At 38.1% G+C, this 14,877-nt stretch overlaps 1 protein-coding gene across 2 annotated transcripts; it reads right to left on the bottom strand.

The window, feature by feature from the left end:
* Positions 1-522: 522 nt before the first annotated feature.
* LOC132873619 (uncharacterized) lies at positions 523-14,603 on the bottom strand. Of its 2 annotated transcripts, XM_060909356.1 has the most exons (7): positions 14,438-14,601; positions 14,190-14,247; positions 13,621-13,992; positions 7,045-7,401; positions 6,874-6,957; positions 2,004-2,264; positions 523-1,693 (listed from the first exon to the last, which is right to left on the bottom strand). In XM_060909356.1, exons 1-6 carry the CDS (start codon positions 14,438-14,440, stop codon positions 2,005-2,007), a joined length of 1,134 nt encoding a protein of 377 aa, XP_060765339.1. In that variant the 5' UTR covers positions 14,441-14,601; the 3' UTR covers positions 523-1,693; position 2,004. The 2 variants fall into 2 exon arrangements, with proteins under 2 accessions (XP_060765339.1, XP_060765340.1); XM_060909357.1 differs by lacking the exon at positions 7,045-7,401 and having other exon boundaries at positions 14,438-14,603.
* Between the last annotated feature and the right edge of the window lie 274 nt (positions 14,604-14,877).

Here is a 14,877-nt window from a genome sequence, read left to right as displayed (position 1 = left end):
CTTGTCAGGTTTGTAGTGGTGACATATTCTTTCCATTTTGCTATAGTGGATTTAATGGTGCTCCCTGGGATATTCAAAGTTTGGGATATTTTTTATAACCCAACCCTGATCTATACTTCTCCACAACTTTGTCTCTGACCTGTTTGGAGGCTCCTTGGTTTTCATGTTGCTTGCTTAGTAGTGTTGCAGAGTCAGGGTCCTTCCAGAACAGGTTGATTTATACAGACATCATGTGACAGATCATGTGATACTTTGATTGCACACAGGTGGATCTTAATCAACTAGTTATGTGACTTATGAAGTGAATTGGTTGGACCAGCTCTTATTTAGGGGTTTCATACGCAAGGCGGTGAATACCTATGCACGCTCCAGATTTCTGTTTTTTCATCTTATTGTTTGTGTCCCAATAAAAAAAAAACAATTTTCACCTTTAAAGTGGTAGGCATGTTGTGTAAATCAAATGGTGCTAACCCCCCAACAATCCATTTTAATTCCAGCTTGTAATGCGACAAAACAGGACAAACATCAAGGGGGATGAATACTTTTGCAAGACACTGTACTATGAATTATTCAGTAACCGTAGTTAGAGGAATGAGTCTGGCCCTCTCTTCTTCTCATATGTCACCTGTAGTTGTTTGTTTACTGCAGATTTGTTAGTAAGCTCAGGAGAGCTACCCAGGGTGGACGTCAAGGATGTAGAGCAGTTCCCACCCAACCATTCACATCTATGAGCAATTTACAGTAGCCAGTTGACCTAACTGCATGTCTTTGGACTGTGGAGGAAATCCAGAGGAAACCCACACAGATACGGAGAGAACATGAAAACTCCACACAGAAAGGCCCCTGTCGGCCATAAGGTTCAAACATGGAACCTTCTCGCTGTGAGGCAACAGTGCTAACCACTCCAGCACCACACTGCCGCAGTCTGTCTCTGATTTTAAAAAGGCCATGTGAGGTAGTGATCCTCTGGTAATTTGGTAAATAACTTTTTAATAATTAAACATAGGCTGTTTCAAACATAGGATGAGCTCATGATTATCTAAACTATACCACAGAAGGGACAAAAGAAATACAATAGGCACTATGTTAAGACTAAGTGCTCTAATAACCAGTGAGCACACTATACCCTTTTATTGACTTGTGTCACACCTGAAAAAATCACCGTTCCATTGTTTTTTTTATTAATTTAATAATGATCTAAACACACACACACACCATTCATCCATCCATCCATCCATCCATTATCTGTAGCCACTTATCCTGTTCTACAGGGTCGCAGACAAGCTAGAGCCTATCCCAGCTGACTATGGGCGAGAGGCGGGGTACACCCTGAACAAGTTGCCAGGTCATTGCAGGGCTGACACAGAGACAACCATTCACACTCACATTCACACTTACGGTCAATTTAGAGCCACCAATTAGCTTAACCTGCATGTCTTTGGACTGTGGGGGAAACCGGAGCACCCGGAGGAAACCCACGCAGACACGGGGAGAACATGCAAACTCCACACAGAAAGGCCCTTGCCGGCCACACACACACACACACACACCCCAATAAATCCAAAAAAGTTTAAAAGGAATTTGTCCTTTCATAATCTGCTGTTTCCAGATGTTGTGAGCAACATCCTTGTGTTTTTTTGCATGACACATTTTGTGTGCAGATCTCCTAGCCTCCATATAAATCCCGATCCACCTTTAATGACAAAAAGGGGGAAAAGCATATATGAGAAGGAAAGGATGAAAAACAGTCAAAATTAGATGAGAGAAAAAAGTCATAAGAATGAAAGGCAATATTAATAACAGTAGCAATGACAATAAAAAAAATTACAATAATAATAATAGACAATAATAACAATGACGAACAAGGTTTAGTTTCTAACTACAGTTGCACAGATATTTTTCAAAATGTTGAGTGAAAAGCAGAATCAGATTACTTAACATTTGGGTAGCTTCCAGTGGGTACATAAGTCACACATTTTAAAGTATTTGACTGTTTAGCGAACCTCATAGAGAGGGAGATGTGGAGTCATTGCTGTTGTTCCTGCATGGAACAGGCTGATGGTTCCCCAGTGTTGAGTACACCTGTAGATCAGGCTGAGGATTCCTCAGTACTGAATACACCCGTGGACCAAGCCGACGGTTCCCCGGTGTTGAATGCACCTGTGGACCAGGCTGATGGTTCTCCAGTCGCCCCAGTGTAGAATGGGACACCGTCTCAGGCAATGGAGATGGTTCTACTGAAGACAGTAAATAAGTTCTTCTTCCTATAAGGACATATTCCAGTACATTCAGTATTCGTAAACTGCCTTCAGACAGAAGAGATATTATAAATTCGATTTCCTACATTCTTTGTTGATTTCTTCAGGTCAGTTTTATGCAGCCATAATAATATTTACATTTGATTCTTAAGGATTCTCCAGCACTGCACTATATAGCTGTTTTCTGAGAACATTTCCTAGACAAAACCAATGTATAAGCCTTTCTAAATATGTTTGAGTCTATCACTGAGGGTGACATCCTTGGCCACTCATTGAGGCCCTGTCCACACGGCAACGGATTCAGGTGAATCTGATAAAATTGTTTATCGTTTCGGCCTGGCGTCCACACGGCACCGGCGTTTTGGGTGCCCCAAAACGATATTTTTTGAGAACAGGTTCCAGAGTGGAAAAATCTGGCAACGGCGCCGTTGCGAAGTCATCTGGATGAGTAGAACGGATTTGTTTACAATGACGTCACAGCCACATGACTAGAACAAGCAGCACTCTCGCTGTTTTGTATGAACCACTGCATTGCATTCACTTTTGTATACAGCTTTTCTTTTAAATAAACAAGTAACTGAACCATTTCTTGAATTTCTTTTTTTTATTGGATAAGACTGCTTTTCAAAATGTTCACACACAATATAAAAAGTTATATAAATTATATAAAAATGCTTTTCAAAATGTTCACACACAATAAGAAAATTAAGTTATATAAAACTATGCACACTAATAAAACTAATTTGTACACACAGAAGGCACGATATCCTCGCGTAGTCGCAGCCATCTTCTTCTTCTTGTTGTGTGCTTGTTCCTGTGAGTACTTCACGCCGGGTAGAAGAAGGGGTTTATGCGCATGCGTCCTACTTCTTCTATTGTTCTGGTGTCTCCGATGGGACCGTCTTACAGCGCATGTAAAGGTGTGGCATGTGTATTGCATCGTTTTCAGCAAGCGTTGTGTTGCCATATGTACCTGATATTTTACTGATCCGTTGCCCATGTGGACGCGATATTTTTTTAAATAAAATCTCGTTGCCGTTGTCGTGTGGATGTAGCCTGAGACAGATGTGTCAGCTGTTGAGGGTGACCTGCCTGTGGCTCCGGCTGGATGAAGACCAACTAAATACCAAGTTCCATGACTGGAAAGCACTGGACAGTGAAAGTCTTAGCAGCCTATCAAGGCAACAGAGGCCATTAGGTTGTCATTAGGTTGGTGCATGTGAAAAGAAGTTACAGAATATTTTTTTTTTTTGAGGAAAGCCCTGTCAATGGTGGCACGGTGGTGTAGTGGTTAGCACTGTCGCCTCACAGCAAGAAGGTCCTGGGTTCGAGCCCCGGGGCTGGCGAGGGTCTTTCTGTGTGGAGTTTGCATGTTCTCTCTGTGTCCGCGTGGGTTTCCTCCGGGTGCTCCGGTTTCCCCCACAGTCCAAAGACATGCAGGTTAGGTTAACTGGTGGCTCTAAATTGACCGTAGGTGTGAATGGTTGTCTGTGTCTATGTGTCAGCCCTGTGATGACCTGGCGACTTGTCCAGGGTGTACCCCGCCTTTTGCCCGTAGTCAGCTGGGATAGGCTCCAGCTTGCCTGCGACTCTGTAGAAGGATAAAGCGGCTAGAGATAATGAGATGAGATGAGATGAGCCCTGTCAATTCAAATAAATTTTATTTTTGACACTTTTACCAGAAGATAATAGTCACAAAACTATTTTAAAGAACTTTGAATGGTGATCTAGATAACTAATGAACCAAAGTTCATTAGTTGACAACGACAGACTCCAAGAGACAATAAGATGCTCTAAATCTACATCCATCCATCCATTACCTGTAACCGCATATCCTGTGCAGGGTCGCAGGCAAGCTGGAGCCTATTCCAGCTGACTATGGGCGACAGGCGGGGTACACCCTAGATAAGTCGCCAGATCATCACAGGGCTGACACATAGAGACAAAGAACCATTCACACTCACATTCACACCTACAGTCAATTTGGAGCCACCAATTAATCTAACCTGCATGTCTTTGGACTGTGGGGGAAACCGGAGCACCCGGAGGAAACCCACGCAGACACGGGGAGAACATGCAAACTCCATACAGAAAGGCTCCTGCCAGAACTCAGAACCTTCTTGCTGTGAGGCGACAGGGCTAACCATTGCACCACTGTGCTACCCTAGTTGTCTGAATATACACTTAAATTTGTTTAACAATTCTCTGGTGTATTTCATCCAATTTTTCTTCACATTGTGCTTAATATATATATTTTTGTCATTCTATAACTTTTTATGACATTTAGCTTGAGGGACTGCTAGAGTGGGATGGCAATCAGGCAATTAGTCCTATGGATAGCCACCCCTCCTGAAGCAAAATAGAATTGTGACTATTTTGTCTCCAGTAAGTATTCTGTAAGCATTCCTCCTTGTAGTAGTGTTCTGGTTTTAAATGTTAGCTGCACACTCAATAATTTTTTTCAAGGAAGCAGTGATGAACAGCACGTTCAGCTTTCACCTTTTGTGTTTATCACACACTGAATTAACACAGGCAGCCTTCAAGTTGTATTTTGTTCCAAGACTATATATTTTTGACCTGTTTTGCAACTAATCTTGCATCCTATGCTACAACTGGCTAGTAATCGCGACATGCTCGTGCTAATAATTCATTGCTCCTGGTGAGGATTCTTTCATGATTTCAGGACATATTTGCATATTGTCTCTGGGTATTATAGTATACTTTTGAGGAAAGAACAGTGGTGCTTGAAAGTTTGTGAAACCTTTAGAATTTTCAATATTTCTGCATAAATAGGACCTAAAACATCATCAGATTTTCACACAAGCCCTAAAAGTAGATAAAGAGAACCCAGTTCAACAAATGAGACAAAAATATTATACTTGGTCATTTATTTATTGAGGAAAATGATCCAATATTACATATCTGTGAGTGGCAAAAGTATGTGAACCTTTGCTTTCAGTATCTGGTGTGACCCCCTTGTACAGCAATAACTGCAACTAAATGTTTCCGGTAACTGTTGATCAGTCCTACACACCGACTTGGAGGAATTTTAGCCCATTCCTCCGTACAGAACAGCTTCAACTCTGGGATGTTGGTGGGTTTCCTCACATGAACTGCTTGCTTCAGGTTCTTCCACAACATTTCGATTGGATTAAGGTCAGGACTTTGACTTGGCCATTCCAAAACATTAACTTTATTCTTCTTTAACCATTCTTTGGTAGAACGACTTGTGTACTTAGGGTCGTTGTCTTGCTGCATGACCCACCTTCTCTTGAGATTCAGTTAATGGACAAATTTCCTGACGTTTTCCTTTAGAATTCACTGGTATAATTCAAAATTCATTGTTCCATCAATGATCTGTGGGTGGTAAAAAGACAGACATGTTTCCATCAATGATGGCAAGCCATCCTGGCCCAGATGCAGCAAAACAGGCCCAAACCATGATACTACCACCACCATGTTTCACAGATGGGATAAGGTTCTTATGCTGGAATGCAGTGTTTTCCTTTCTCCAAGCATAACACTTCTCATTTAAACCAAAAAGTTTTATTTTGGTCTCATCCGTCCACAAAACATTTTTCCAATAGCCTTCTGGCTTGTCCACGTGATCTTTAGCAAACTGCAGATGAGCAGCAATGTTCTTTTTGGAGAGCAGTGGCTTTCTCCTTGCAACCCTGGCATGTACACCATTGTTGTTCACTGTTCTCCTGATGGTGGACTCATGAATATTAGCCAACGTGAGAGAGGCCTTCAGTTGCTTAGAAGTTACCCTGGGGTCCTTTGTGACCTCGCCGACTATTACGTGCATTGCTCTTGGAGTGATCTTTGTTGGTCGACCACTCCTGGGGAGGGTAACAATGGTCTTGAATTTTCTCCATTTGCACACAATCTGTCTGACTGTGGATTGGTGGAGTCCAAACTCTTTAGAAATGGTTTTGTAACCTTTTCCAGCCTGATGAGCATCAACAACGCTTTTTCTGAGGTCCTCAGAAATCTCCTTTGTTCGTGCCATGATACACTTCCACAAACATATGCTGTGAAGATCAGACTTTGATAGATCCCTGTTCTTTAAATAAAACAGGGTGCCCACTCACACCTGATTGTCATCCCATTGATTGAAAACACCTGACTCTAATTTCACCTTCAAATTAACTGCTAATCCTAGAGGTTCACATACTTTTGCCACTCACAGATATGTAATATTGGATCATTTTCCTCAATAAATAAATGACCAAGTATAATATTTTTGTCTCATTTGTTTAACTGGCTTCTCTTTATCTACTTTTAGGACTTGTGTGAAAATCTGATGATGTTTTAGGTCCTATTTATGCAGAAATATCAAAAATTCTAAAGGGTTCACAAACTTTCAAACATCCCTGTAGATGCAAAAAAAAAGTCACATCATAAAATTCTGGCTAAACCACTGAGCCTGAGAGGTGCAGCAATGTAGTTGCCAGTTTCTCTTTATGATCTCAAATATGATTATGTATTTGAGCAGTGATGCACAGATTTCACTTGAATTTGCCACTATTAAAATCTCAATAACAGAACCATCATGAAGGCACAAATTAGAGAAATAATATTTACTAAGTAAACGAGGCATAGTGAAACTTACTGAAACATTGATAACATCCTGCAGTTATCAGCCCAATGCCAGCGATCACACCACAGCTGATTCCTGTGACTGATGACAACGCATCTGAAAAAAAAAAAATACAATGTATGCATCATCAAAGTATTTTACAATCAAATCTTATCTGAAAATCTGTTAATTTGTTAAAAATACCAATTAATCTATCTTCTCTTTCAGTACACACAGTGGAGGATACATTAACAATGATGGGTTGGCTCAGGGTTGAGTGATTCACCCAACAGGAGTCCACTGTTATGTTTGAAGACAGGTGAAGGTACGATGTGAGGCTGTAAGACCCATCTGTGTTTTTGCTGTAGTTCCAGCTAACTTCAGAGAAGTTCAAGTTTTCCTTGTATAGAGGTTTATGTGAAGTGTTCAGGTAAGTGATATATTCTCCATCTCTGAGCCAGGCTTGCTTCAGATCATCAGGATAAAAGCCCTGAGAAATGCAAAGTACCGTGGGAGCTCTGTCAGGCCTTTTCACACATGATACATTTACGGATGGAGTTGCTGCAGAGTAACAGATAATAGAAAGAGAATGATTCTAGGAAATAGCATTTGCATACATACACAGTCTATGATAAACCCCCCCACAAAACTCTAGCACCATATCTATCTGTGATAAGATCTTCTCATGATACAGATGTTTTTCTTGAGTCTTCAAATAGCTGGTAGTCAATGCATTCTAGACTTAGTGCTGTTATTGTGTGTAAACAAACATTCATTATTATTCATTTATTCACCTTAAAGTATATTTTTCAGTAACTAATCCAAATTATTTGTATTACAATCAAACAAATAAAAAATGAAGTTACAAGAGTGAAGAAAGTAAGTCTTTGTCCCATGAACAAGTTTTGGGAGTTTAAAGCTTTAACTTTAGTCTTTACCAGATGCCCCTTGGACCTTTTGGGCAAGCTTTCCAAATCAGGGAACTGTTGTTGATAGATTACAACAATAGCCATCTAGTAATATTTTATCAGGTTTAAGCCAGTATGTCACTGGGCTGCAGCAGCTTGTGACAAATTGCGAACGTCATTCGCGAGAGTTTCAAAAGTGTCTTGAAACATTCGCGGGGCTTCTCAATTTCCTCACATGAGTCGCAAAGTGTCGCTCCTTCGTCGCTGAAATTTTGAACATGTTCAAAAAATTCGTGCGACAAAATTTCTCTCAAAATAGCCGCAAGTGCGTCTCTGGTGTTGCAAAGCCGCCGCGAACCCTTCTCAAGTCAGTTTCCGTGAGGCTTCCTCTACTTCCCTGCCTGCCGAGGGAAAGCCAGGCTGCGACTAGTTGGAAACACAACAATTGTGGTAAAATATGCAAATATCAATTCAGTGTGATTCCAAGTGAAAATTGTCGCTAATTTGCATATTTTATCACAATTGTTGTGTCTCCAACTAGTCGCAGGCCAGTGAGATACTACCCTTACTTGAGCTCTTGAGCTTGTAGAGAAATAAGTTTGGTAGACAGACTCTTAGAATGCAGTACAAAGATGGTTTCCAGGGTTATTGTCATTGTCAAAGACAATAAAATTGCATTGGATATATATATATATATATATATATATATATATATATATATATATATATATATATATATATATATATATAGAGAGAGAGAGAGAGAGAGAGAGCGAGAGAGAGAGAGAGAGAGCGCAGTGGTGACAATTATCAACAGTCCATAATTATCAACACCTTTGCAGATTTACCAATAAACAGCAATTTTACAAAGGTGAGTTTCAGTTACATTGGTTAATTAATCAACTGGAAGACCCCCCTCGCCCTTTGATCTTGTCATTTGATGACACAGCTCGTTACCTGAGATGGAATTTTTTCAGCACGATCAGCAATTTGAGGAAAACCCGGACGTTCTCATCACAGGTAAGCATGGTGGAAAGATCATGGACATGTTTTAACTTCTCAAATTCACCAACATTTCATGATCTCCTCGTCGAAACCTACTTTGTTTCTTACTCTTTCATTTGGCAGTCGCCGTTTTGTATCTAAACGCGCGTTTGAGAAGCCACATGAGGTGTCGATAATAGTGATTGCTTTCACCGGTGTCCACCATTATCGACACCCTGTGGAATTAAGTGACATTTACAACTGTTATGGATCGATCTTTGTGTAACATTGCTGAAGTAGATGAAGTACGTAAAAAAAAAGTACTATGATTTATAATAATTTGTTTTCTGATTCATTACAGAATGGAATATTTGTAGAGTATTTGGAATCCTACTGCAATAAATAGAATTAGAGCAAAATTAAATTCCTAGCACATCAAAAATTACATGCTTGAAATATTCAGTTTTCTATTCTGTTCAGAAAATATTTATTTTAGACTTAGACAACCTTTATTGTCATTCAGTATGCAACAAGTGTACACCGAATGAAATTTCATTGCAATTTGGCTCAGCACAGAATTAAATATGAAGTGTATTAAATTACATTATGCAGCAGCAAAAAAATTATAAAATGCAATAGTATAAAGTGACCTCTGGAATTAGGAATGTTCAAGTATAAATAGAAGTTTGGGTTTGGAGTCCAGCAGTCTGATGTTAAAGTTAGTTAGTTAAAGTCCTTCCCGCACCATGTGGCGCATCTGGCGGCGCCGATCTCCGTTTCCGCAGCCCTCGGCCTCTTGCCTATTACATAGCTAGGGTTACAGTGGGGGGTTAGTCCTCTGGTAACCACGAGAGTTTAACTCCCCACTCGCATCTGTATCACAGTGTGCCTTGCCAGATGGTAGTAGGTACCATGATGGTCATGGTACCTACCATGATGGTCTTTGGTATAACCCGACCATGAATAGAACTCACAATCTCCCGATTGAGAGGCGGACACACTACCACTAGGCCACTAGTCGGTCTCAGCAGTCTGATGACCTGGAGGAAAAAGCTGTTACAGAACCTGGTGGTCCTGCACCTAATGCTGCGGAACCTCTTTCCAGAGGCCAGAGGTGAGAACAGTCCATAATGAGGGCGTGAGGGGTCACTGATGATGTTTCTGGCTTGAGACATGCAGCGCCTTGGTGCAATATCCTGAATGGAGGGAAGAGAAGTCCCAATGATTTTCTCTTCTGTCCTCGCATTCTTTCAGTCAGAGGCACTGCAGCCTCCACACCACACAGAGATGCAGCTGGTTAGAACGCTCTCTATGGTGCTTCTGTAGAATGTAGTGAGGATGGGAGGCGGCAGGTGGGCTCTCCTCATCCTACGCAGGAAGTGCAGACGTTGCTGTGCCTTCTTGGCCAGTGACATGGTGTTCACAGACCAGGTGAAGTTGTCTGTGATGTGCACCCCCAGGAACTTGGTGCTGTTGACCACCTCCATGGCCGTGTTGTTGATGAGAAGTGGAGTGTGGCTGGGTTGGTTTTTCCTGAAGTCAACAATGACCTTTTTGGTTCTGTCCACGTTTTGCAGTTTGTTGTAAATATCTACCACATATTACAATATCAGTAGACATTTTAAATTTTTAGATGTAAATTTAAAATCTCAATTTAAAAAAAAAATCTACCTTTGACCTGAATTTTCATGTGATTACAATGTCAGTTGCCTGTTGACATTTATTGATAAACTACAAAACTAGAAATTAATACAAACAACAATGAATGATTAACAAAATGTGATCTACGAAAATACTTGGAAAGTGGGTAGAAAGTAGAACAAAGATTTTCTGACGCAGGTTAAACATTATCAGTTCATTTGTTTACAAACATTAGAATTATTTCCTCATTTACGTAAACACCGATATCGATATATTTATATAAAAGGTATTTTGTACTAAATATAAGTCTATGTAAAACAAATTTTCAATAGAAACTTTGTTTTGTTAACTTAATACCACATACCGATTACTTTTTTTTTTTAAATAAATCATCTGGATGTTGATAATTGTGGACAAAGGTGTTGATAATTGTGGAACTGTGCCACATGATCTGATACACAAAGTAATCGGGAATCGACTCATTTTTTTTCCAGTGGAAGTTTGAGTAATTATTCATGCACAATTTATGTATTGAAAGTCTTTTCGACTTTTGAGATGACCAAAAGATCGTTAAGGTGTTGATAATTGTAGCCGCCACTCTCTCTCTCATATATATATATATATATATATATATATATATATATATATATATATATATAATTAATTAAATTTGACCCCAGCAGCAATATCTTGCCCTGTGCACAGTACATAATCTGTGTGGGCTATTATGCATGCAGTATCGGCTCTAAAAATAAAAGCAAAGTGGTTTTGTTTCATACAGAAAAATAGTAGAAAAATGTAGTAAGTTTTATTCTGAAGCTCAGTAAGGCAGTGTTTAGGTTGCATAGTTGGAACAAAACACTTGACAAGAGAAAAAAAAAGTGTATATGAATAGTGCACCTTCTGTTCCTACGCAAGTATAATTTATGCTGTGGCAAATATAAGGAGATTTTAAGGACAGACAGTGTATCTACAATATACAGAATAGGTTCTGTTTTATGATATACTGTAATGATAGGGAGATGCATATTGCAGATACTACAAACCAGGAAAAAACAGACAAATAACATCATCTAGTTATGTTCAGTCACAGAAATGAACATAACTACACAATGACACGGTGAATAAAAAATTAACACCAACATTTTATTTTATAGTAGGCACATGAGGTATGTTCTAATTACAAACCTGTCCCTGTCTGCCGCATAACCTGCATATCCATGTTGGATTTTTCACTTCATAGTACTTTGTTTAAAACCTAACAGGTTTGTACAGCAGTGTTTGGTTCCTTCAGACAATAATTATTCAGATGATTTTTTAAATTATAATTATGATGTAGTACTTACAAGTAATATTTAGCCCTTACTTTATAAGTTGTTGCAATGTAAGTATATAGGAAATAATGTGGAAAAAATACCAGGTATATGGTGCTGCTTGATGCAAAGAACTCTGTCAGTGCATTTGGTCTTTTAGGTTTTGATTAATTTAGACCAAAGCATGATGTGACCAAGCCCAGGATATACAAACCATAAAACATGACATATGAACACAAAACTTTTTTTTTCAGGTACCACATTAAAAGAAGACTGTTAAACCACTCATGAGAAACATAGTACCTGCATTAATTTCATGTAACATATTTATATATTTAATTCCTGAACTTTCAGGAAAACAAACATATAGACAGTAATACTATACAGTATATAGTAATATAATAAAAGGTATTGAACAAAAGTCGGTAGCTTGTTAACCATTAAATCATACAGCATGAGCACATGGTCTGCATACAACAGAGAGATAATTACTGAGTAATTACCATGAACAATAAATTATTATTATTATTATTATTATTATTATTATTATTATTATTATTATTATTATTATATTTTTACAGCCATATTTCTATTTAAAAGGATTTACTCATACAAACTCCCTGAATAATTGTTTATATCTAGTTTTGTTCTGCGTACCAGAGAGAACAATTACTGTTTAATTGCTAAATAGTGAAGTACACTAGTTAGTTGCTATTTTATGTTTTTTTTACAGTATAGTACAGAGGACATACTGGTTAATGTACTAATTGCTACAGAAGGAATTACTTACTTGTGAACTATTTTGAATATCACAGTTAAATGAAAATGACAAAATATTACAATGAAATGAAGAAAGATACTTGATCAGTGCTCACTGGTAGGTACTAAAGGTTTGGACACACCTTTGAATTCAATGGTTTTTCCTTTATTTTTATTAATTAAAAGACATTTCAGGTCTTAAAGTAATGATGGATTGTTGTTTCTCTTTACTTAATTGAGCAGTTCTTGACATAATATGGATTACTACAGTTGCGGTGTTGAATGGGGCTATTTACTGTATTTATATTATTTACTATTGACTGTTTTCATCTCAAACGCATTAAGAAGGAAAGAAACTCGTCCACTAATTAACTTTTGACGAGGCACTCCTGTTAATTGAAAAGCATTCCAGGTGACTACCTCATGAAGCTGGTTAAGATAATGCCAATAGCGTATAAAGCGTCATCAAGGTAAACTTTGAAGAATATAAAATATAAAACATTTTTAACAATTTTTTTTGTTTGCCACATAATTCCATATATGTTCTGTATATTATTTCAGAGTTTTGATGCCTTCAGTTTTGTTCTACAATGTAGAAATGAGTCAAAATACAGAAAAACCTATGAATGAGTGGGTGTGTCCAAAATTTTGACTGGTACTGTAAAATCTTGTAATCCACACATATATAAATACAATACTCTCTAATTATGTGGGAATTCATCAAAGATCATAGAGATTTCAACAGATTTCTCAATTTAAGGATTATTGTCCTGTAAGCAAGCACACATGAATGTATATTCTCGTCTTTCCCAAACACTTTGTAGGTGGTGGTATCTGTTCTTCCACAGTACGTATTAAGTATTTAATTATCCTTATTGTATTGTTATCACTCTCTATGTATTATATTACTTGTATTATTTCATTTATAGTCATGATTATTGGTAATTAAGACTATAATCAATTTTAAATAAGTATAGAGGAGGAGGGCCAAGTATAAGCGATAAACACTTTTCCCTCCGCCTGCACTTGTTTTTTTTATTGTTTATAGTATTGTTCTTTTTTGTTGTACAAATAAATAAATAATAAATAAATAAATAAAAATTCATCAAAGATCATAGAGATTTCAACAGATTTCTCAATTTAAGGATTATTGTCCTGTAAGCAAGCACACTTACCTTTTACATGAATGTATATGCTCGTCTTTCCCAAACACTTTGTAGGTGGTGGTATCTGTTCTTCCACAGTACATGTGTAAATGCCTGAATTATTTATCTGAAGATGTATGAGATGAAATGATATTTCCTCTGTTTCTGGAATCCATATCAATGTGATGTTTTTGTGACAGAATCGTTTAGTCCAGGATCCATTTACATTGAAGTATTCACACAGTTTTTGTTTTGTTCTCAAAGATGCTATAAGATATTGACTTCTGTTTTTTCTGTAATTGCAGCTGATGTTGGTTGACATTCTCTGATAGATCTGATAGATCTGATGGTCTCTGATGGTCTCCGTCTGATTGAATTCACTGCAATTCTGTGTATTCATGGCTGGAGAAATAAAAAGTTCAGAAAAAAAGGAACAATAATTTTCCTCCATGAGCCAAAACATAACTGCTGTGTAAGTTATATCATGTTGGTTTACTGAGGCTCAGGAATGGCAGTGAGCTTTTCTGTTATACAAAAAAAGTAACTATGCTCATAATGCTCATGTTTGTCTTCATGAACAGAACGCAAAAATACACTACCTGAAAGAAAGCACAGATGCACCCACACAGTGCAGATAAAACGGCTCCTTACTGATGCCTATACATGACATAGAAATTGTATAAATGATATAGAAATATAGGTGACATAGAAATCACAGACAAGGTATTTCATACAAATTCAGACAGCTGGGTATTAACACAATAACAATATTAAGGAGGCTAACTTGATATTTAATGACATATAACATGAAATGTTCTGTGCACTGAGACAGTAACATCTTTCTCACCATTGTAGACAACGCAGCGTGTATGGACCCATTCCTCTAGTGATCATTCTGCTTCATGCAGCCTGAAATAAAGCAGGTTTGTGGCTACAGTTTCCTTTTTGTGAAATGCAAGTCAGCAGCAATTTGTTTACAGCTATAGAACCAGTTTCATAGACCCTTCCGATTGACACCTCTTTTTGTTAAAACTCTGCAATATGTTTTACTTCAGCACCCAAGAGATAACGTTTTAATATAACTGCATTCCTAACCTGGATCATAATATGGCACCACGTGTGAGGATAAACCACAGCTCAGCATTTCTGGCATGCCAATTCTCTGCACGACAGAATCTGAAACTTTTGAAGCAAAACTCAGAAAACAGAAACCCTTGCGATACTAGAAAACCGCATGAATTTCAGATATAACATGGACTGGCTTAAAGTGGTTACATCAAACTTCTT

The sequence above is a fragment of the Neoarius graeffei genome, chromosome 25 (assembly GCF_027579695.1).
Source record: "Neoarius graeffei isolate fNeoGra1 chromosome 25, fNeoGra1.pri, whole genome shotgun sequence".
Classification (NCBI taxonomy): Eukaryota; Metazoa; Chordata; class Actinopteri; order Siluriformes; family Ariidae; genus Neoarius; species Neoarius graeffei.
This window is presented reverse-complemented; position numbering and strand designations above follow the sequence as displayed.

Bases quoted from the DNA above. Each gene is read 5' to 3' on its own strand.
- LOC132873619 (XM_060909356.1), bottom strand. The intron at 13,993-14,189 runs GTAGTGTATTTT...TTATTTCTCCAG, and splicing joins GCATCTGTGCTTTCTTTCAG to CCATGAATACACAGAATTGC. The intron at 6,958-7,044 runs GTATTTTTAACA...TTTTTTTTTCAG, and splicing joins AAGAGAAGATAGATTAATTG to ATGCGTTGTCATCAGTCACA.